Source organism: Cydia strobilella, chromosome 1 (assembly GCF_947568885.1).
Source record: "Cydia strobilella chromosome 1, ilCydStro3.1, whole genome shotgun sequence".
Lineage (NCBI taxonomy): Eukaryota > Metazoa > Arthropoda > Insecta > Lepidoptera > Tortricidae > Cydia > Cydia strobilella.
Window position 1 is genome coordinate 22,744,719 of NC_086041.1, and position 26,251 is coordinate 22,770,969.

At 36.4% G+C, this 26,251-nt stretch overlaps 1 protein-coding gene across 1 annotated transcript in view; it reads right to left on the reverse strand.

Annotated features, from left to right (window-relative positions):
* The window catches only part of LOC134741927 (headcase protein), a 66,177-nt gene that overhangs the window by 38,563 nt on the left and 1,363 nt on the right, over positions 1 to 26,251 (reverse strand). The window contains exon 2 of the mRNA XM_063674799.1: positions 5,596 to 5,692. Coding sequence (XP_063530869.1) covers positions 5,596 to 5,692 — 97 coding nt within the window. The remainder of the gene's footprint in view (positions 1 to 5,595; positions 5,693 to 26,251) is intronic.

The window sequence follows — 26,251 nt, forward strand, 5'->3', positions numbered from 1 at the left end:
TACTTTAGCCTAATATCAATGTTCTCAAAATTGCATCTATCTCGATAATAGTAATTCTAGTTATTCTATGCATTAACTACGAAGTAACTACTAAATATACCTACCTGCCCACTGAATATTTATCTGAAATCGTATTGTTATTGGAAGTGTAATAATCTTAATTCAATTGACAAAAATATCGGTATGTATTTGGTTTTCAAATACTAAAATGAAATGCTAATTAACTTTGCTAAGATGCATGTATCAAAATATTTCAGGATTCATTTGATTGAATTTTACATTACTTAGAAAAGGTATAAAAATAAACATGAAAAAATAAAAACAGTTTATAATCCGCAACGCAGGCTTCGTCACATATATACAGCTACATTAATCATAGCTGCACAGGCAATCATCAATGAATATCAATCATAGGGTTTATCACTAACATAGTCTTAATAATGAGTTACATGGTTTTAATAATAAGTTCCCAACAATAAAATCTGATATTTTATTTGCTGGCACTGTACCTGTCTTTCCTGCAAATATAGTTTTCTCGTGAAGAGGTAGAGATTGAATCAAAGCGTCGCTGCGAGCAGTGCTAGTATTTCATACTTAATTCAATCTGGTTGCGCTAGCGCTGGCTCACAACAGGGCGTGGGCGCGGAACGACGCGCGTGGGCCGAACACCTCGCATTATGCGGTGCATCCATACAATAATAAACCTACATCATAATTAACTTTCCGTAATAACATAAGCAAGTTCATACATTTTGTTCATAGCTACTAAAGTTCCGGCAAACTCTCGACTTTCCCAAGTCGTAATAGTTGCAAATTTCGGTCGTAACTATCGAGCAAGGAGTTTTACGATAGTTTACCCATAAAAGTTTCTCGGCGTACTGAGAGAGCTCTGTAATCCGAAATAAACGACGAAACTGAGACCATGTGATATGCAAACAAGCGTTTATCAAGATTGAATTGAACGCGCTTACGATACGGCTGCGCAAAAACCAGCTCCCGAATCACTTCCTTATAAGGCTATACTGTCTTGCAAGTGGATACTTGCGATAACATTATAAAAAGTTGATCGGAGGCACACAAAATGGTTTTGCAAGTTTGCTGGATAAAGTTCGCACGGCGGTTTGCCTTTATATGGACGATGTGGCTACCTGGCCAGTGTCGAAAGCTAGACATAAGCCGAAGAAAATACGCAAGTCCGAGCTGTCGTGTCGTCATACTACTACGTTCGTAAATTCCATGTGATTTAAGGGCTCCATTTCGAGAAGCAATTATTTATCATACATCTTCGCAATGAAGTAATTACCTTCATTGGCTGGTTACGAAACGTACGCCACGCGTCTGGTCTCGCGGTAAGAAGTTATGCGTAGCAGTGCAGCAACTTTTTGCGGGGAAGGAAAGTTGCAATGTAAGACCTATCAGCCATCCAGCCCTATTGTATCTATTAAACGGCTACTTTCTCGTTCCATGCCGTTTATGGTCAGTTGAGAAAACTCAGATGTTGTAGTATAGATGCATTTTGATCTGACGGAACAACATTGTTTTTAGATCTATAATTTTTTACGGTTGTTAGCGATAGCGAACAAAAATAACAGTGGTATTGTCAAGTGCCAGGGATAGGCAGAATACAAATTAAATACACATACGTACCAAAGATAACTAAAGATGTTATGCATCTTTACGTTTACCGCGCATCTTTGTACGTATCATACGTACAAAGATGAGCGGTAAAACTTTTTAGTTAATTGAACAATTCGAAGGTTAAGTTTTGACAATGAATAGAGTAGCCAGCGAATCAAGAGGGTGCCCCTTACTCTCAGACGATTTAAAAAGAATGACAGAGCTAATCCACAAGGGGAAACCTAACCTTGAGCACGGTGTCGGGTGGCACGGCACCCTGTGGGATTCAGTTACCCACTATTTATATATGTACGTTGCGTCGCCCGCGCCATCTCGACCTGCGAGTTGTATGCTCTCCGGCTTCTCCGAGTGACGCAGTTCACTCTAGTCTCTACCTTTTTATGCAGACGAAATTAATGGCAGACAATGGAGGCTAGACAGGAGTTTGTCTACCACTTGTCTGCCTGTCAAAAGTTTACTGTGGGGATTATGAGAAAAACGGGTGCTTAGTTGGCATAGCTTCCTTTGCCTCTGGGCACTTGATATAGGGTGACCCTAGCCATTGGACAAACCCTAAAATCCCACTTAGGGTTACTTCTCAGGTATGCTTTAACGTTAATATTTTTTAAATTAAAACAAAAGAAAAAAAAATTTCAAACAAAAGTTTTTTTTAATACAGTTGCTCAAAAAGTGCTACTTTACGTAGATTGTTTTTATAAATGTACGATACACAAATAATCGTAATTGACGATATTTGGGTAATAATAGCACAATGTTTTATATTTACAATTGTTTCTGTCTTATAGAACATGCATTTAAAAAAAAACTTTCATTGAAGTGGGTTCAATAATAATAACACCCAGCTAAAAAACACCCCTACATAATGTCAATGTCAATGATGTCACAGAATTAATAATATAAAAGTTTCCAATTTCTTACTTGTTGTTCTTCTTATTTTTTCGCAACTGTATTAAAAAACGTCGTTCGATACACGTGCGGAAATGTCATTCTTCACTCGCCCCGAATCTTGCCAGATATCTCGGTACTCGTGAAGTAATGACATACTTTCCGCACTAGCATCGAAATGTACTATTCCAATAATCGACAACAAAAAGAAACATGCTGTATTAATCATTGGCAGTGCTTTTGACAATTTATGTGTGCTACTCTGCAGCGGCGCCACCATAATGAATATCAGTGGGTTATATGGTAAAATGATGTACCTAAAAGGTACATCATGTACCTATAATGTTTATGGCTGTACCTGTGATAGGAAACGAAACAATGGGCATTGAAAGTGCTCTCCAGCGGCGCCACATAGTACTCATGGATAGAAATGATATTTGCTATTTTTTTCCTATGTAAATTAATGTACTAATGCTGTTTATTACGTACCTATTGAAAAAAAATATGTTTTTCATTAATTTGTGATTTTATTTACGTTCTTTAGTCCTATATAGTATCTACATTGTTCTTATAAGCTTCACTTTTTAACTCTTCTTCCACTTCATCGATTGTGAGTATAAGTAATTAATGTAATTATGGGATGATAATAAAAGATTTATCCAAATCTATTTACTGTACAATACAAGAGTATGTAAATCTACTATACATAACATCCATTTGTTGGTGATTAGAACCGAAATAATCGAAAGACAAAACTAATTTTTTAAGGTTTTCGAATATTATACGCGACAATCAGGTAGATACTAAGACAGTCCTTCGTTATAAAAACAGTAGTTTCGGGTTGCGACGAGTCGCGAAGTAACCTTCAAAGTCTTCAAACATTTTACGAGGCGGTCAGGCCTGTTTCTGATCCGAGATACCTGCATGCTGCTTGTGTGTGATGTGAAAATTGCGAACCTGATAAATTCATACACCTGGCTTAAGGTTTTACGGGCTCCGGCACCGACCGGTCCTCGCAATCAATATGCTGGTAGACAGCGGGCCACCATAAATAGAAGGAGTGGTCCCAGTTTAACGATGACCGAAATAATCGAAAGACAAAACTAATTTTTTAAGGTTTTCGAATATTATACGCGACAATCAGGTAGATACTAAGACAGTCCTTCGTTATAAAAACAGTAGTTTCGGGTTGCGACGAGTCGCGAAGTAACCTTCAAAGTCTTCAAACATTTTACGAGGCGGTCAGGCCTGTTTCTGATCCGAGATACCTGCATGCTGCTTGTGTGCGATGTGAAAATTGCGAACCTGATAAATTCATACACTCGGCTTAAGGTTTTACGGGCTCCGGCACCGACCGGTCCTCGCAATCAATATGCTGGTAGACAGCGGGCCACCATAAATAGAAGGAGTGGTCCCAGTTTAACGATGCTGCTCCGCGGACGCTGCGCTGTTATCAATCAAGCAAACGGTTCGCTATCGTTTCATTTCACTAGTTATTAGAACCTAGTATATCAGTACCAATGCACGAAGACGTCGAGAGATATTTACTTCGGAGCGTAACTGTAACTATCGAGATTTTATTGCTCCTTAGAGCGACCATTATGGCCACATATGTATTAGTTTCTAGAAATCGTAACATCTCGCAGACTTGTTCGACCGCACCGAGATAGTCCATTTAAAAGTTTAAATGAAACATATTGGAGTAAGTAATGTATGTGGATCTAGGAATTATGAAGTTTCCCCTAGTGGAGTGGAAACGGGGTGTAGTCACGCGACGCGGAGCGAAACGAGACGGCTACAAGACAATACTGCTGGTGTTATTTACGCGGTAGATAAGTGAAGAAAATGTTTGAAATTATCTCGCGTGCACGATCGGATCCACCGGTACAATGGCGGCGTACGCGACACGAATCACTGCCGCTGGAAGCCGTAAAAATGCAACCTAAATTAAAGCACAATTAAAGAACGTACAATAAATTAAGGTACCACTACTACTAAACTACTAGTTTACTGCCGATCATAATCGCAATATAGAGGAGCATAGCATGAGGAGCATAGGAGGAGCATGTAATCAAATGGTAATAGGCCTGATATAATCGTATATATTTAATGTAATTATGGCAGTTTATAACTGCGACAGTTAAAATTACTTGCATTTTCACTGTCCAATTCGATTTGAATTTATTACGTTCCGTAGGTATACATAGATAATCTAATGTAATACCAAATTACTATAGTTATCACTGATCTCGTGCAAGATATCGCTCCACTTGAGGCTCCGAGCGAGCTCATCTATTACAATTTGTACCTCCTAGAGGGCAAGTGAAGCGTTGTACATCTACCGAACAAATTGTAAGCTGGGAACAATTATTCAATCGTCGCCACGGTAAAAATAAGTACTTCAACAAGCGTTGGGCTGCAATAAATAACAAATAAACGCTCGGTATTTATAGAAGCGGCTCGCCGGGCGGGGGAATGACCGTCGCTTGACACACAACTGGCTCAAGGCCTGTGGAGATTAGATACCAGCACTGCATAACAAATACAACCACATGACGATTGAGGGCAAAATGCAATTTACGGTTAAAATTAACCCTGTCATGTCTAAACTACGTGTCTGAGACAATATTACAGAGAAATTGCATTTATTCGGCGGGAACCGCCTGCCTCCCCTCGCGGCTCCCTGACAACGCTTTATCGCGAAAAGTGTCAGCCTCTGTTTTTATGGCGGCGACAACAAAAGCAAACTTTCACCTCTGCAAACCTTTTCAGCGATGAAAATATTTTACTCTCGTACACCTCTGACCAGAACGACAGGGAAAAGGACATTTTACCAATCTACATTCACTAAATCTCCATTTAATGTCTAATTTTTCAAGGTAAGCCATATTTTTATAGTCAGTTTAGTTACTATCTGTACAATGGTAAATTCTATTGCGAAATAGGTATAGCAAAATAAATATACATTGTTAAATAACATCGGTATTTTTGGGGGATGCAATGACGCCACTGTCAATTCGTGACCAGTGCATTTACTTACGTTAAAAACAGTTTATATTATTTGATAATTACCTTTATCTGATATGAGTTGACTTTGTGCTTCGGCAGAAGGTTGAAGGTAGAGAAGTCGAGCCTCCTGGAGAAAATCCCGTTCGCACCAGCGCCGGCTCTGAAATGACAATCGATCCATTATTAGTTAAATATTTCAGTCGTTACCAGACTAGACTATTTCGGGGTGGGGTTGGCTTGGCTCACATCAGCTAGGCAGGTCAAAGCTTCTGTTCGAGGATATGTATACCGTTTTGAGGATGTCAGCGTTCGCGAGAACAATTAATTTTAGCCGTCAAAAGTGCTCTTTTAATTGACGTGAGGTAGCATAAACTGTCATGAAATGCATTGTTTTTGTTTAAGAACCACTAAATGTAGAATTAGAGTGACAAAAAACTTAAGAACCAACCTATTAAGTGTGCTGAAAGTGTACAAACGAAGTAATTTAGTGCCTCTGCTGTGCGATAATGCAACACGATTAACCGGTTAAATGCTACTGAACTACTGGGTTACAACGATTAACCTTAAGGTTACATTTTCACATTCAAATTGTATGTCATATTGAGAATAAATTAAATTAATTAATAACTTACAAAAGATATTAAGCTCCGATGGAATTCTTTACAAAAATGCATTATCAAATCTCAGCGACGCTATCGATCTGACTAAGTAAATCCAAGATGGCGCATCTATCTTGCACTACTGACGTGAGAATAGGGCTTGCCGTTGAATCGTTTTTCAACAGTTAACATAATGTTATTGAAAGTTGCACAATATTATTGTAAGAAAACAATTTACCAATTTTATTTTATATACAATAATGAATAACCCAGGCGAGTAACGAAAGCGCCGGCTTACCTATCTACATGATCAGGTATACATAGGACTAACAACTCTCGTTGAAGTGTTGGTCACTTAGCATGATCTAATTTTAAGCAGAAATGAAATAAAAAAACATGTAAAATTATTTTTAAACGGGTCACTCACATATTATTAAGTCGAATGGGTCGACAATAATACGTGAGTGACCCGTTTTAAAATAATTTAATATGTTTGAGTCTCACGGGAGTTTCAGTATAGAGGCCACATTTTAATTGCGACAGCACTGCACCGCAGAGTTTCTGCAAACTGCATTGCTGCAATAGTTATTTGTTATACAAGGGTGCAAAGTTGTATTTTACCCGCGAGTGTGGAATTGAAACATGAGCAAGCGAAAGGATTCTATAGTTGAACCACGAGCGAAGCGAGTGGTTCTAAAATAGAATCCTGAGCTTAGCGAGTGTTTCAACACACGAGAAGTAAAATACATTTGCACCCGTGTGTAACACAAAACTTTTCCCCTCACTATAGCGAGGAAAGTGCAACATCCACAGGCGTTAGATCATCTTCATCACTGGAATCACAATTTTTTTTTACGATATTATAACAGAAAACACTAGAAATTCTGATTTTTACGTGAGTCGGTGAGAAGAACAGTAAAAATTATGTTGACAATGTTGACATTTCTGTTCTGACGTATGAAATGTCAACGATGCGTTTTGGAATTGCATCGACTCAACTTGTGCGTTCCGAATTATATTTAACATCATTACAAAAAATCTAACGTTTCTTATGGAATTTTAAGGTTTATGACTTAAAATTATTAAATAAAGCTAAATTTGGAAGTTTTTATTAGATTTTCAAACCATTTATTTAATGATAATTAATATCGAACGAACCATTATCATGAGCGTTTTACGTTTTGTTATCTGTCAAGCTACTTAAACACGCTCCATCCAAGGTCAAATTACTTTCCCCACTAGTGGATAAAACGCGTTTTTCCCCGCTTGTATTGAAGGATAAAAGACAACTTTCCGAGCTAGTGAGGGGAAAAGATATTTACTTGAATTTTGTCAATCCTAAATAGCCGAGACGGATAGTGCCATACATTAGAAAGGAACAGCATGATTCGTCCCTGAATCGCCGTCAAACTTCGGTTTTGGGTTCTGTACGGTATAACGGTAGTACTATGTATTATTTATTCTGTGCCGAAATTGAAATTTGCATTTCCTTCACCATTACACCGCAGCATTGCTGCCGACTGCCGTTGTATGTAATAAAATAATACCCTGTATATAGATACGAGTAGATGTCACACATCATCATGTAGATCGTGAAAGGGAAACTTTATTTTTGTACTATGTAATGTAGGTATCAATTTCGATAGTTTGAAATTCAAACCAAAATCGTTTTAAAGTTCAAATGACAATAGAATTTAATACCTATAGGTGTAAAAAAGTAGGTATTCTGGAAGAGTACCTCATTACGTAACAACTTCGCATTACTTACAATAACATTTGCGAAAATAAAACCTAATCAGAGTAAACAGAAATCTGAATCACCAGTTTTTTTCCGCCGTGCCAAACAAATAAAACGCTAAGGCTCAAGGTCTTGAAAAAAGGAGTTGTTTTTCATTGCCAAGGCCACAGATAGCCGGTATCTGGCGGGACGCGTCAACATCGCATTGTGTTTACATGCAGGCACAGACGCGCCAAGTGCGAGTTGCACGAGCGGTCGAGTGATCCGTGCCGTGCCATACATACCTACTGTTGCCTCCAGTACCTAATTGGTACTTTGACTAGTATGTTGTACTGCATTTTACTTATTTCATCGTAGGTAAGTACTGTATTCTTGAGTAAGTCACTGTACCACAGTAAAACAGTAACCGATCTCATATCAGTACAAAGGAATTCACATTCAATGTTCAAATTTCAGAGGCTACGGACTGCTTGTCCATTCATTCTAGTTGTAGGCGCCATTGTAACGTACATCGTCAACTTGTTTTTGTGAGATTCGGCGTGTAGCCGTGTAGGTATGTCCCCAATTACCTAGACACTTTTCTTCTAAGTAAGTTTGCAAACTCTCCATTAGCGACATGTGCCAATTTTGGAATCGAGTTATTGCGTGTCGCGCTATCGCGTAACCCCAGTGCCTCCACTTGCTTATGGCGGCGGAAATGCGTTGTTCTACCAGACAGGTGACCTTGGGGTTTTGTTTTCGTAAAAAACGATGACTAACGTAGTCGCCCTAGTTACCTACTCGTAACGCGGACTTAATTGTTGTTATTTAATCGTTTTTTTGTTAGTTATGTGTTGGTACGGTCTGGTTGTGGTTTCGCTACGTTTAGTTTTTAGGGAAAACAAAATGATCAACCGTACACTTCGCACAAGATTGAAGTGTAGTCACATCGTCGGTTGTGTTACTTGTGTTATAAACATTCGCCAACGCAACAATAAATAAACTATTTTCGACAGCTGTCAATATTTTTGTGATACCTACCTAAATAAAAAGAATAAATACATTTTTTCTTTAAATTCTTATAATCAATGAGGAATTTTATTGTAATGTTAGGTATTAAAATCATCCGTATATGTGAGACGATGTACCTACTCAAGTATGTATCTCATTAATTCTAGTAGACAATAATAAGTCAACATAATACCTAAGTACCTTGTTTACATCTAAATTGGACAAACTGATAGCTACGTTTTAGACACGGGAAGCGTTACATTTGTTTGCAAAGCGAATGCAACATAGCTATCGCGGCCTCGACTAAAAATAACGATGTTTTTGTCGACACGGTTTTATATTATGAAGTGCCTTGCGCGCCACGTTCAGAGCACAGTAGAACGAGATCAGTACGATCGTACTGATCTAATAGGTGGTGGATAAAGAAGTTTTTATATTTCTTTGTTGCTTTATACTTTTGCATGTATAGTTTATCACGAATAAGTGCGATGATTTCAGATTTCAAGGTTAGACATAAGTAATGTTTATTAAACATAAGGTGTTTTCATATTAGGTATTATGCAGTAAATAAAGAAGTTTTTATGTACCAAGGTTAGACATAATGTTGTATAAACATAAGGTGTTTTCATATTAGGTATTATGGAGTAAATAAAATTTACTATACGTACTTTACTCAGTTTAAGAGTTTTTTATTTACGTAACAAATAATTCTAATTAAATTTTAAATAGGTACTACATATATAAAATTAATCAGTTTTGAAACAGTCAACTAGATTGCATTTAAAGTACGAACAGTAAATAATCTAAATATATTGAATTATCCTATTAGTTTTTTTTTTATTGTAGATATAGATGGGACCTCGGACTTAGTTGCAATATAGGTAGTTCGGGTGTTTCGATTGCCGAGTGCGCCGCCAAAGTGGCGATAAACGACATGCGCAGGCGCGCCTCGCCTGTGTTTACTTAGGACTGTAACCATAACTACGTTGATACATAGGTACTCATATAAGGCGCGCGCGACCATATTACTCAATTTTATTACGGCCGTTTTTCCAGCGCTAAAAGCTGCATACATCAGTTTACACGAGTATTCCAAGATTGTTTGGAGATCCATAACATTTACATTCAGCAAACATGTTTAACGATACACGAGGACAACCGGTTCAGTCCGACTCCGTACCTAGGTATTACGAAAATAAAACATTCAAATAACAAAAAAAAGAACATAACGTCAAGCCGAGGAAGTTAAATAACATTAACTTATATAATTGCGTTTGGCCCCAACGTCGTTCGCAATTTAATTAATTCGACATATGAAACTACATAAAACTGCTGTCATAAACAGTGTAATAAACTTCTACGAATCATTCTATCTGTTTACGATGAGTTTCACAGAAAGCAAGCTGCAGCGACGCTATAAAATCGCCAAGTACTAAAAATAATGCACACGTCTATTGTGATTTGAAAGTAGACACCTCAGTGGGAGTTAGCAACCGGTTCCAGACTTTCTCATTCATGATCATGAGCCGACCCACGCCACGCAACCGGGCCGCATGGCGAACCCGATCTATTGAAACTAATTTCACCCTTTAACATAAGGACAGGCTGCACTTTGATTTGCCCCTACCGCACGCGATAGCGAAAGACGGGTTGTAATCGTTTGATGGAAATCTTTAGTGGAAGTGTCTGAGTATGACGTCCTACAGCACGGTCAAGTGAGCGATTCAGTGCACTTTGTGGTAGGAGATGCTTAAGTAATATTTTTAACTTGCTTTTTTTTTCTAAGTTAGGTATTTCAGTTTAACTACTTCTAGGTAATTAAACTGAAATACCTAACAAGCGGGCAGACTCCAATCATGCATAGTAATGTATATTCACATATAGTAGAACTATACGATAAATATACGACTCAGTGCGGTGCAGTGTTGTGACGTTCTTACATGTTTTGTGTATTTAAATAATTCAACCTGTTTTAAATAAAATAAAACCCATTACTTCTTATGCTGCGCTGCGAGCGATATTTTGGAACGTGGGCGTTACTCGCTTTTGTCCATATTGTCAAATCATTTACAAACATCGCATGTTAAATAACATAATGATATGTTAACACACATACATAGTGCCTTTAATTATCATTATCACCAAGTCGCAATAACATTGTAATAAAATGTAAAATAAAAAGAGATCGTAATCGCGTTTCACAGCTGTTGAACGTTCAGCGTAATGAGTTTTATGGACGTTTTATACAATTGATACGATAGCATTACCAGGGTCAAAGGAAACGGTGTAAATGAAACATTTTTGGCGCTCGAATGATGTTACTTAATTCGCATTGATCCTTTATTACTGTTCAAATATTTTACTGTAGCATTTGAAACAAACAAGTGATTTTTTATCAAGGTTTATTTATAAGCTTTTATCGCGGTTAATGCAGTCAACAAAATAATTCGTAAATAGTACGTACATAGCTGCATGAATCCATTTAATAGTGATAATAATAATAAGCAAAACGAGCTTGTAAACAAGGCTGGCCTTGGCCGCGCACTCGCACAATGGGCCTCACTAAATTCGATTACACAACGTCGCTCGGTTATTTCGCTCACGATTCTGCCCAAAAAAGCGCACCGCACGCGTTTATCCTTCGGAATAATGTATCATTTTTAGGTAAACAAAAACCAGATCAGCATATCATATTTATTACTACTCGTACGCACTTTTAGAAGTACCTAGAAGAATAATTTTAATTTCCTTCAAAATCCGTATATGTAAGTACTTAGTTATATTATATATACGTAAGGTAGATAATTACCTTTTTTGTATATCTAGTCGCTTCTGAAGTGTTCTTATTTTTGTCGCATTAACCTATTCACTTTAAGGAATTTTATTGAAAATCCTCATTAAGAACTTTTATAATTATAAACTGGTATAATCTAATCGGATGTTATGTAAGTAGATAACCCTTCAACAATAAACTATGATTGGTTTGGAATACATTCCCCAGCTGCCGCTAAATAAATTCCTTCGGCTTAATTAATCGAGTCGGTCACGATTGATCTCGGTCCGCTTTGTATTTATCAGAAATTTGGTTCCCAAATAAATATAATATTCATATAGAATTGAGTCAAATGTACCACTTAAGGGACTACCCGCGGTTTTCATCGATTTTTGACAAGTTTTGAATCGTATCTCCTACTTTTGCACTACAGATAGAATTATAAGACAAACGGATATCGGTTCTTCTATCTTTTATCTCCATTTTTTGTCTACCGGATTTTGAAGGAGATGTATACTTATTTACTTATGTTTTTTTTTAAACATTATCTAAAAAAACACTTTTGTCGTATCTCCAATCTCCATTGCTGTGAAATATCTTCATATTTGGGTTCGTCTTTGGCGTTTCTAACAATTTGTCTAAGGTTTTAATTTTTAATTTTGTATAAAAATTATCTAAGGTTTTAATTGTAAACTAATTAAACCAGTTTTTTTTAAATTGTCCAACTTTGATGCCAAATATCTCGAAAATAATGAACTTTAAAGTAAATATGGGATACTATATTGCTTAAAGCCGTTGCTGTTAATATAATAAGCTACAAAAAACATTATAAAACTAAGGGATTCAAGGTCATTGGGGCATGGGATCCCCTTAAATAATGTATATTTGTCACTAATGGGGAAGAAAAAGAAATTGAATTCTTTTTAGTGTGGTGTAAGTGTAGCCGTGTGGCATGCTAAGTGGCACATCAATAACGGGAATGGGATTGACTTACGTTCTATAGAAATGAATAAATAATAGGTACAAACTGGCGGTTTAGATCAGAAAAATACTCATAGAGCACAGTTTAGGTACACAGTACTACACGTAGAAAGATACAAAAAAAAAGGATGACGTCCGAAGCGATGGGTAATAAAAATAATTAGGCAATTAGTTGAATTGAGCGGGGGCGCGGCAATCGGAATTCATTGTATGTAAAGCCAGACTCGATCAACCGTGACTACTTACTATTTATTCCTGGGCTGTTATTGCCATAGCTTTCAGACTATTCGCCTCAGGGGAATCTGTACATAAGTAACCTCGAGATCCGTAACTTTGGTTTGATGCAACAGCACTACTGTATTTCTCCTATTTACTACTTGAAGATAAAAACATAGGTATTCAAGAACCGAAATCAATTTAAAAGTTGCCAACATGAATCTGTATAAATTTGTCGTGAGCCTAAAAAATAACATTTAAATTATTAAACTAAGTACATGAAACCTAATACAATTATTTAGCTGTACTTATGCAATTGAAGAAAAAACTGCATGAGCTACAGCATAGTTAAACAGTAATGTTCATACTGTTGATCAGAAAAATAACATTTGCATGTGGGGAATATCTTATAGGTAGGTACTCGTACTCACAAAATTATCTTACTAATTAGTAACGAAGTTCCAGCCAACGTTAACTTTATAGAACGAGTTAGAATTATCTTGGTAGGCGGTCTGTGTATTGGCTACTCGTGTGTGTCCATTTATGTAATGCAGCATACAATTTAAAATTCTATCGCGATATCCTCGCGCCGATGAGAAAACCGGATAAATTTAGGTATAGGCACATTTTGTTACAGACAACCGGGATGATCGCAAAAGATGATAATAACTTTATAATTATTATATCACCTACATTACCTACTCTAATAATAATTAGTGTTCGAACGAAGTTTCGGTTTCGGGTTCGGCATAAAAATCTTGTTTTGATCCGACAATAATTAATAATGAACTAATTCGTCAACACAATATAAGCTTTTTATGTGCATATCATAAAGTACTTTGTAAATTGCAGTACTTACAATTTTTTTTTTATCTTATGAAAATTAAGTATTTTTATTCATTCTTATGATGAAACATCTTATTTTAAATCCTTGAAACACACTGTGCTCATGTTTTTGGATTTGATAGAACACAAAACATAAATATACAATGCGATACATAACATTCCGTGTTTATAGTAATAAAATAAATATATTTTTAAAAACATCTTTGAACATACAAATAAGTAGTGATACGCAAGACATGCATCGCTGATCACTATCATTTGCCACCGAGTGCTACCCACGTTTATAGCCAATCGCATCTTATAACTATAGGTAGTGGCGTTATAACCTCACTTAGGCAAACGGCGCAATCACTCTCATTATATACCAGCAACTCGATTAAATGGAAATGTTACTATAAAAACAACACTTCTAAAAAATGTCACACTGAAACTACCGATGGAATATCGCGACCTATAGAAGTATTATAAACTCTATGTATTATTACATTAATATATTACAAACTCCAAAGCTATAAAGATCGTAATACAGTTTCTACTACATCTTATCCGACTAAAATGTCACTGAGAGAAATGCGCACTGAGCCGGGTCAGCTCGTGATCGCAACATTATTGGAATCAATTACAGTCTCAGCTTCTGTCGTTATACCAGAGTTAAGACTTCATAAGGATATACTGAATTTAATATCATTAAAAGTTAATTTGAGCAGTTGCAGATTTACGCTCGTGAACGTTCGATTAGGTTACAGACATGTGTCAATTTTATATACTACGTGATGTAAAACTGGTACAAGATAATCTATAAGCAGGTACATTTCTGTTTAAAAATCTGAAGAAATTCTTAGTTCCGTTTTTATCGAACTAAATTATGTTGTCGGGTGAGAAAGCCACAAAATAGCTTAGATATACGCCTGGATAGATGTTATCTCCTGAATAAACTAAAGCTTTTTTATAATTAATGTATCAACACGATAAATGTCATTAGTTCGACCACTTAGAAATTGATAACGACTCGAGCTGAACATAATTCATTGATAGTGAACTATTTATTAATTTTTAATGTTATTATTTTTAATATTAGATTAATAAATATGCCTTCATAGCAATAATCTAAAGTTCTAAGAATATCCGGCAGTAAAATGGCCGAAAATAAGCCAAACAACTAACAATAATACCTACTGTTCGCTTATCAGAATGAGTAATGTTAGACATGTAACGAGTACGATGTATGAGCACTTGTACTCGTACGTGCATGTGTGTATCGTGTTATGTAACTTAATAGACAAACATAAGCTTTACTTTCGGACTCGTCTACTATACATGTAATCGGTATCCTATGATTGAATGTTGCTTGATAAACAACTGGTTGAGTAATGCAATTATTAATAGAGGCGACAATCTTGTTTTTACTACACACAATTTTGTATGGTTCCCTATTGTGTTGCAGAAAGTTTTTTGACATATTTTTGTATTGCATTATGTTACTTGGGATAATATTACTTGGTAGAATTTCTTTTCGCATAATATTATTTGGCAGAAAACCCTAGCCTAGAAAATTCTGCCAAATGAATATTATGCGAAATGACTATCATTCGACTGAAAGTTTTCTGCGATACGTGTTATGCTAAGTGTATTTCTGACAAATAATATTCTGCCAGATGAGGGTGACCCATTTTGTATGCATTAAAAAATTAATCCAAATGACAATGGGGTTACATGCATTAAAAAAAATTATATAATGTTTGTGCAAAAGCACGTTCAACAACACGAAAATAATCGAAAAATGTGAAAAATGTCTTTAAACTCCCGTAGGGGTCAGATCAAAAACTAAGTAGTTAAGTCCGACTCACGCTTGACTGCAATTTCTAATAGGTTTTCCTGTAATTTATAGGTAAAGATCTATTTTGTTTATTTTTTACAAAATTTTAGACCCAGTACTTTCGGAGATAAAGGGGGGGGGATGGTCATTTTTTGCCTATTTTCTTGAATAACTTCTAAATTGTTTATCCTAAAATTATAAAAAAAAAATTGAGATTCTCACAATGAGCTCTTTCATTTGATATATAACACGATATAGTTTGAAAAACTTTATTTTTTAATTTTCTCATTTACCCCGCAAAAGTGGCCCCCGTGCTTAAAATTCATTTGTTTGCGTTACATGTCCGTCTTTGGGTCACAAACTTACATATGTATACCAAATTTCAACTTAATTGGTCCAGTAGTTTCGGAAAAAATAGGCTGTGACAGACGGACAGACAGACAGACAGACAGACGCACGAGTGATCCTATAAGGGTTCCGTTTTTTCCTTTTGAGGTACGGAACCCTAAAAATGATGCAAGTAGGTAATTTCATCACGCTGATAATAATATATGTAGTCTGATACTTGTCATTGTAATGCATAAGGTATACAGCCACCAAACTGTTTGAAATGCGCTATTGTGTGTGGAATACAAGTTTATTCCTTATCAAGCCAAGCATACAAATACAGCTATCCTACCAGCAGCATACTTACAGTAGCTAGCTAGCCCGGTATCGATTTTAGTCGCAAAAACGTAAAATTTATAGATATAGTCGGTGAAATTGTACAACTTTTGTTACGTAATAGAAATAACAAGTACTGGTTTCTATTAGTAATTAGCACGTCTTCTCATCTTGCCGTTTATCTATCTTACTAAATTAGTAATGTTTTTTTTTTCTGATGGACGTTTAGGTAAACGCGCGTAAAACACTGATTTTGTTTTGTCGGTATTATTTTGTGAATTTCGTAAAGTTTGGACTGCTAAAAATGGTAATTTTGTATTACTCATATCCTGTACACCACCTTTAATAGACTACATTTTTGTTATTATGACTTTGAAGTAGTGTAAATGAAAGTTAGACGAAATCAATTTTCTCCAAAAATTACTTCTAAACAAGTGACAATTTCTCTGAAAATCGACTTAATTTCAACGTAATTTTGATACTTAAACAATCTACAACATTTGCTGAAACTGTTCTTATACATCATTTTGTATAATTTACCACCATAAGTTTTTGATGAATTTTCTCTTCATATATTACCGGTAACGCACGCTCGCGAACTCATTAAAAGGAAAGATGAGAAGACGTGCTAATAAAAACTAATACTTGTTATTTAGATATTACGTAACAAAAGGTGTACAATTTCAACGACTAAATCTATCAATTTTACATTTTTGCTCTAAAATCGCTACCGGGCTTGCTTTTTGCCGGGCTCTTAATAAATGGAACCTAGATTGGTTCTTTCATAGTTTTCAGGATGCAGTCATGAAACGCTTTATGTGGTATTGCGTCGTTGCCTGCGCGAGAGTGCATCCGTTGGTCACGTAACGCATGCATTGTTCACAAGTTTGTATTTATTGAGTATGGTTAGTGTCATGCACTGTTTATTGCGTTTTAGCTACATTGTTAGATTATGTACTTACTGTTTAAATATTAGGTGACTGCGTTAGGAGCATAACCGTTCTCAACTTAATTATACAAAGTATCGTATAAGAATACTTACTAGCAATTTATTCGTACTTTTTATTCTAACAATATCTGACTGAAAATATGTAGTATTTTTGATTAGCTTTGATTTCCTTTTCATTTTAATGTTAGTTTGAATGTATGCACACACGTGTAATACCGCGAGTGGTGCTAGTATCAGTTGCAGTCACAGTGGTTGCAGTCAACACGACAATAAATTTGTGGCAACGTCACGGACAGCTAATGCGATAAGTCACCGGCAGATAGCGTCGCACGACTAACAACAAATATCCTTAATTGTAATTGAAGTTGGCTCATACAAATAGATACAAACAACTACGTTACGTACGTACCTAACTCCTGCACGTATAAAAAAGATAGGAAAATTTGTTTATTTATCACATTTTTTACCCTACATTAAGAGTAAATAAATATTTCTGAAGTTAGGTATTCTGCCTGCGATTTTCGTCATGAATTTGTAGCTGTCGTATGACGCGGAGTTTAATTTAAAGGTTTTATTACGATGAAACATTTCCCTGAAGTCAAAAGTCAGACGGAGCTCGTAAAGCAAGCTCCTGTTGATGAAATATTGCCCGCCATACAAGCCCCCCGAGCGTTGTGTGAGCCTCGTATAGACTGCGCGATTTAAACTGCGCTTTATTAAGGAAAACTGAGATAATTGAAATTTATTTCACAGACACTTTAGTCCTGTTTCTTTGCAGTTAGTGTAACAATCGGTCTGACCTTTATTATAGGGACAATGAACGCGATAGGTGCTGGAGCTCGTTGAACTACTAAACTTTGCTTACCGTTACCACACTGTTGGCATTACAGCCGTAACGGCATTCATCGTAAGCTATTAATTATCATATGCATTTAGTGCAAATTTTTGCATATGACTCACCTCACATATGATCAGTTATCGAAGCGTTTAGATCCCTAATTTTTAGTTTTTTTTTTGCGACGAAAGCAATCAGATGGCATTTCTAGCCTGCAATATGGCGGCACGGTAACGTCGCGCATTTTATATTTAGCTCGGACGAACATAAAGCTTCGTTTACAGATTTAATTGCATCGGCGATCGCCCGCCGCGGACGCAAATAGACTCGCAACGCGCCCCTGAACCTACCCGAACTTTCTCCCGCCATCTCTGCGCGTGGACGACGAGAAAATATTTGTAAGTTTGTTTTTAACGGGTTGTTAAGCTAAGAGTCGGCTGTATCGGATGGAGTGCATTTCAGCGTGAGTAATGCTCTCGCCGGTCGGTCGCGGCGAGATCGAGAGAGCCGTTTTAAAGGCCAGGCTACTTTCTCACTCTTGCGATTCGCATAGGCGGAATTTAATTGAAACGGTCGCAATAAAGAGTTATTAAATTGCTAGTAAAATTGATAAATATCTGTTTACTGGTATAGTAGACTTCAAACTGCATTCAAAGCTGACACATACATTATTATAACGATGGCCTGCCCCGTCTGGCGAACGCTGAACGCAGAACTTCCAAGAGTCATTTTGAGAATTAATGGCTAAATTATGCATAGTCCGGTCGGAATTGTCGCCGGTCCGCCGCTCGACTGCTTAATGAACTTAACTGAATCGCCAGCCAAGTACGTACGTGGCCAGACGATAAAATACAATCCAATAATATCTTTACTGGGGACCAGTGGAAACCGACCGATGCCTATATGTATTAACACAAATTGAAACGAATAAAAACTCGATAATAATCGTGTACTTTAGTTAGGATTGCATTTAAAAAGGCATGAGAATACATTTGAGCGTCGAACGTGCTCAGTCTTTAAACGACATGTTTTGGTAGGCGCATTGTTTGCGATTGATCATTTGAGTCATTTGACGAACGCGCAAAAGCAGACATCGCGTGAAAATGCACCGAGGCGAGGGGAGCGTCGTGCGGCTGTATGCGGCGAGGGGCCTGCGAGCCCACACGCGTAACCGTGCACAATGCACACGTAAATACATCTTCGGCCAACTCCACTATGCATAATCACAGATTTGCAAGTAAAATGACGCGACACAACACTTTTTAAGCTTTGCAAATGTAAAAACATTGCATTGTCTCGGCAAGCGAAGGTGGTCGACGCCGCGACGACGGGTCCCTTATTGTGGTCCAAAAAATTTATACAAGGTCGCTTTACAATGACTACGTGACAAGACAGTTTATTAGTAGGGTTTTAGTGAATGTGATGTGTGGAGAGTACAGATATGTCTGTTCGATGCAATTATTCGAATATTCGGGTGCAATTAATGCAGACATGCGCCGTTGCACCGATCACGCCCTAAAAACGTAGCTAACGAGCCATGGCAAGTTGCATGCCGACGACCACCGCCATGGGAAAGGAAGCCGCCGTCTCAGACTCGACCACACTCCAGACAATCAAGAACATCAACCAACCATTTGAAATACAACTACAATACCAGCCATCATCATAACCGTTGCAAATGATGAGATATCCTTAATAATCAGGTGCAGAATTCGTTTGCCGCGAAGACACCACAAGTCCAAAACATTATATTATAGATTTAAATCGTACTTGCATTGCGAAATCGGTACTGAAATATTCGCGCTCCAAGCAATTTTGCACGTCGTCTTGGAGCTTTGTTGAAAAGATAAACGTCGAATAAGATGGGATATAGAACAAATAAAACTAAGACAAGGCTAGTCGTAGTCGACAATGTAATTTTTTGTCGACACAGGTTTGAGTAAGGGCACGAGTAGGTAAGCAGTGAACAGACATAAGAGGTTATGTATCACAATTGACCCCGTAATATAATAGGAACTGATAAAGTCAAGTCTGATTATTCGTAAAAAAATGTCAGTTGCACGGGTTAGTTTTTAGTTAGAATTAGAACGCATTTGAGAGGCAAATGATGATGGTGGATGGATAGAAAACCTTTACAGGTGATAGAAAAAACATGAATACTGACGTAATTTTTCCAAGTTCCCAGACGTTACCGAAGGAGTTAATTGAACGGACTTCCAGTTATGATACCCTTTAGAGGCCTCCCCTAGTTACGAGTACATGTCGGCCAAGCTGGTCGCGCTTCACCGCCGGCCGCCGGCTGACTCAGTCGGAATCGGAATCGCGCCTCGGTCTTAAGGAGAGGCTATACATTCTATATCATAAATCATAACATCGTCATTTTTTAGTTCCTCTTCAAACCGAAAATGTATCCTTTAGATACTTACACCACATAAATAGAAACTTTTCGCTGATTGCTAATATTGTTTCAATTCCAAGATATCAAAAGCGGTCAGCAGGAAGTTGATAAGCATGGAACTTGATATAAATAGCAGTTTTAAAATACAAGACCTTAACATACGTCGTTAATACTTAATAAACTTTGAGATCAGACGTCTGTAGCAGTTTCTTAAACCGTAATGAAAGGGATGAAATTAAGTAAAACTTTATGTAAAAAGATTCTTTCATTTAGCAAAAGGAAAGCTTTGAATGAGTTTAATTAAGACTTAAGAGTCGAATACAAGTGTAATATAGCTATGTATTATAATTGGGAGAAACTTAAATTAACTGAAGTGCCATAAAGAGAGCCCGTAGCACCAGTATCTGAGGCATCATTCTGAATCAATAGCAGATAGCAGTATAGTAATAGCAGTACCTACATGTAGAATGGATATCGATGTGCGTCAAATGCAGCAAAAGGATTATTCCTATGGATGTGGGCGGTGTTATTGATGTGAATTGAAGTACGAGATGATACTACATTGTTAATTTTATTCGTCGCATTTAACCTATACACACATCACACACACACTAAAACACGATGACATAAGTGACTTCACATCTCCTAGTTACTTATGTGTATCTCGGTATATACGGATTGTTATCAATTTCACACATTCGCCTTAAGAGAACATAATACCTCCTTGTGCCGTCGGCTCGTCTCAAGGCCGATTCGAACGTGATCTGACAGCTTTTTGTCTTTGAAAAAACTCGCGAACCACCTAACAGCTTCCTGCAATAACCATTATTATACGTATATAACATAAAGTTTAGTTTTCTTTTTGTTCATTGTAAAGAAACTCATAAAGATGCTTCGACTGATACTCGTATCTACGAGACACGCCCTCCTAACCTCCTAGTTATTACGCCTAGACGTTTTTTTACTTAGGTACCTAATTGATGGTTTTGCACGTTTTCCTAATTTTGTTGTAGACAGTAAAACGTAATAAGTTTATTCGTTAGTGGATAGTGTTTAACTACCTAGTACCTAGTGGCATCAGTAGACAAATATTTGATGACTCAAACGTACTTTCAATCAATTTGGATTCAGTTGTTAAAACAATCAAGATCGTTTAGCGTAGGCAGAAACATAATACTTTGATGACTGTATTAACGAAACGGCAAGTGATTTAAATTTTTGCAGACAGCCATCGAGCATGCATCGGGTTACCAATACTATGTGATTTGTGTCTGCGTGCATTTTTAAAGTTGCCTATTGACATTGGAGACATCCTGTGGCGGTCATTAGCAGGCGAATAAATCTGTTTTGCAGGTTCTTTTGTAAATTCATACAGGATCGCCTAATGTGTCTGAGTACACACGGCGTAAGGCGCGGCAGCGAGCGAGGAATGCAAATAGCCTTATTTTCAAATTGTAATTTCCTTCGCTACGTTTTTACAAAATAATATAGCGGAGAACTTTTATTAAAAACGAAATTATAAGTTTCTTTTCACATGGAGAGCTATTTTACTGTGACTTTTATAGTTACAAGTTCTGCGTTAATTCGAAATTTAGAAAAAGATTATACATATATAGGTACATGCGACTAGCTAGTCAGAACTTGATGCAATTTAGTAATGTCAGCTCGTATAACCTTTTATCGTTTAATAATATTACGTGGAACAGGTTTACATTCGATTTAAAAAACTTGTTTTTGAATATATCTTAACAATACACGTTTTACCACTTTCGTATTCGGACAACGAATTATTGTTTTGCTTTTGTTGCTCGTTTTACAATGAGGCGCTTAAAATGTCGAGTATTTTTTAATTACGCAAACACAACCCTTTGGATAAATATTGCGATACGTTTTGTTCACGATAATTATATTAATTCAATGTAGGAGTAAGGATTAATAAAGCTTGCTATATACAATGATTACGGACTATGTCAAGTGAAATCCTTGAGGTTATTTTTCGAGGCATCTTTATAGGTCAAGTTACGAGTAAATAAATTCGGACGTCACGTCGCCCACGCCACGGTTCAATCAAGACTTGTTCCTACTATAAAATACCTAATCTAAGACACCTACGCTACGGCGTTGTATAAAGTTACGGTAACGCATATTGTTTAGAATAGGTTATAAAGTCAGCAACGTATATAACTTTTTAATGTAGCACTTGTTCACTTGGTGGGATTTTTATAAGTGATGGAGTGATAAGGAATCCGCAGTTAACCCGAGCGTTTCTTGCATGTTTAATTTAACATATTTGAGACTGACAGGTATTTTGTATGTTTAAAAAAATACCGAGCCCAGAGAATTAAAAAATATAAAATAAGATGATACGAAAATAAATATGATATTTTAATTTGCTTAAAATTACATAATAATGAATACTGCAAACCTGCCTTAATCCAAAAATGTTAAGTTGTTAGGAGTTAACTTTGCAACATTTTACATTATAGTTTATTTAAATGTAGTGTATATATGTACACAAGTCCCAGAGCACTATAAAATATCTACAAGTACTTATCAAGTAACAAAAAAATAATCACACATCACCTTAACACAAAAATATAATAAAGAATAAAATAACACTAATGTTTCCAGAACACGATTATGATGTCTTTGTAGGCCTGGCCATTTGTGGGATCATTATCACAGGATACATTGAGTGCAAGTGCAATACTAGGTATACATTTGTTTACTGTGATAAAAAATACAAGGCAAATAGGTACCAGTGTGGCTACCACCAGTTTGGCACTGACATAAACGCTATCGAGAACGTAACTTACTTTCTATGCATCTCGCTCGTACTCGCATATTAGTGTGAGCGAGATGTATAGGAAGTAAATTACGTACACGTTAGCGTATATGTCAGTTTTGACACTGTCAGTGACTCATGGTACGGGTACAGCTCCCATGCGTTGGTCCGTTAAATGATATGATTTTTTAACCTAAATTGCAATAATTGCACATGATAGTGATAATATTTATCTCTAAATCCCTGTCTTATCATTGCTTGTTTTTTAGCAACTTCTCGAAGCATAATTAGTGGTTTATTAATAAAATTATCTTGTTCATACACGTGTAAATATAAGATAATGGTGAGTTACGTAACGAATAACGATTATGCTTGTTTTGTAAACAGAATGCCCGTTTATGAACTTTCATACAAACGACAGCTTTATCTTTTTTTCACTTGATAGGAAATAAGTATCGAAGAATAAACGTAAGCAAGCTCATGCCATACATGCCTAAACACCGTTTTAAGCGAGCTTTGTTAAAACTTATGTTTAACAAGATTTATGCTCGATAAGTATTCACTTGAAATAATTTCTATAACAGTAAGATTTGCTATAACTCCCGTATAATTTATAATACTGAAACTATAGGGGGCATTCTATAGTTATGTAGCAAACATAAGCTTTTATGCCAGCTTTTCACATGATACCTAGGTACCTAAAACTATATAAAGAAACCGCAGCAATTTGGCCAGTGTGGGGCAGCTGCAATTTCGGGAACTGACGGGAAACGGAAACCAGCTGTGCACTCGGGCGTGGTTAAATGTACCAAATTGCATTTTTACGGCTCCGCGAATTTCGGTGTCTGTTTCCATGTTACCACTGTTGCTAGACTAGGCGGTGTGGTCATTGGATTCACCATTATTTTAGGTCAATACATAGGTACGGTACCTATTACTTCGGGTAGGTACAGGTACGTGATACGTGCGGTGATACATTGACAGGTGAAAAACGTAAATAAATTTATATGTTGTTTTATAAAAATTAATCGAAAAGGTTTAAATAAATATTTTAATCGACCTGCAATAATAAGATTAATAAGTACCTTGCAAAGCGCGCAAAAACATTGGTTAAATAAAATATGATTGTACCTGTTAAGTAACTAAGAATTTTGCATAGGTAGGTACATCTGTTTTTAGGGTAACGTACCCAAAGGGTAAAAACGGGGCCCTATTACTAAGACTCCGCTGTCCGTCCGTCTGTCTGTCTGTCTATCCGTCTGTCACCAGGCTGTATCTCATGAACCGCGATAGCTAGACAGTTGAAATTTTCACAGATGTATTTCTGTTGCCACTATAACAATAAATAATAAAAACAGAATAAAATAAATATTTAAGTGGGGCTCCCATACAACAAACGAAAAAACAGATATTTGCAAGTGTAGTTTACAGACGGCAGACAGACAGATGGATAGACAGACAGTGGAGTCTTAGTAATAGGGTCCCGTTTTTACCCTTTGGGTACGGAACCCTAAAAAACAAGAAATTACTTAGCTGACTTAGCTCGAATTTGCATGTAAGTAAGAAAAAGTGGTTTTCATTATTTTTAATTATTTTTATTATTACGTATTTGACGTGGAAAATCAGCATTTTAGTTCACTATGTAGGTATTTTGAAAATAATTTCGAAGCAGAGGCACTAACATGCTCAGTTGATACCTATTCTTGACAAACACTGAGCGACTTACAAAGAAATTTAGGGTAAGCGAGCAAAAATAATATAAATCATTGTGGGTAGGTACGCTAAGTTCGTCCGATTCTTCCGCACAGAGCGCGCCACAGTGCTTTTATCGTCAGCTAAAGCCAGACCGCACACAAATAGCACTGCCCGAAGCCTGAACAACATGAATCTAATGTCAAAAAAATTACTCAAAACAAAGTAATTCACACGGATCAATCTTTCAATCTCGTTCAAGATCCCGAAAATATTAATCGAGATCTCGAGTATCTCTACCGAGACTGCAAAAATCGAGATTTCCTGTCAACGAGATTGAATCTCGAAAATTCGTGCGAGTTCTTGCAAAATCTCGAAATTGCTAGATCGAGATTACCATCCCTAGTCGCCATATTAATAAATAATAGATCATCTAAGATAGGGTAGGATTGTCAGATTTTGTCCACTTATAGGTAGATGCCAACTTTGAAATGCGAATCTTAAAGTACTCTTACATAAATGTGTTATATTTGTTTGTATTGCTCATATTGTCAATTTTAAGTTAGTATTACTTAACATTAAATAATATTTATGGTTTATTTTCGTAAATCGTTTTCAGTTGGTTTTATAGCTTCTGCCACACTTCTGCCCGCGCCTTCGAACGCGTATAATGATTATTTTCGTGACAAACCTATGTCCTTCCTTGGGACCCAAGCTATTTTCATATCAAATTCAACAATCCTTAAAAGAAATAGGTCCAGAATCAATTGTACAAAATACAATTTTATTCACACCGTTAACAAAGGAGTGGACGTAAACTAAATGCCTGCTTTAATAGACGATACAGATCATATTGAGAAGAAAAACAAATGTATTTAGTACATATATTTAAATAAAATCATCATACTAAATATTCGCCTAGCTATAAGTAGTAGTTATTTGAGTTTCTGTCCGTCCGTGGACGAAAACGAAATACCTACTTCATACAATTCGTACCTATGTTAGTTCTCATCCACTAAATTTCTCTAAGATTTCTTTATTTTTTTCTGAAAACTGATAATTTTTGGGTTTTATTATAATAATAATAAATAAGGGTTTTATCATATGTACTTCTAAGTATACATACGTGCTAAAAATTTTACTTAAAAATAGCTAGAACAGTTAATAAACTTACCATGAAGTCCATGAACATTGACCCCTGAAAGGCACGGATGCGAAGTTACTACCTATGCAACTAATGTTTTATTTTTAATTCACTACTCGCGAAATATCATTTTTATGTGGATAGATCTACTGTTTAGAGTGTTTAGAGTATTAAGGATTGCAATAAGTCCAAAATTGTGCGATAAGGTAGGTTTATATTCAAATTATATTCGTATTTAGTCCTGGATAATTTTAACAGTGTAACTTCACTTCAGGTAAGTTCGTTTAATCCTAT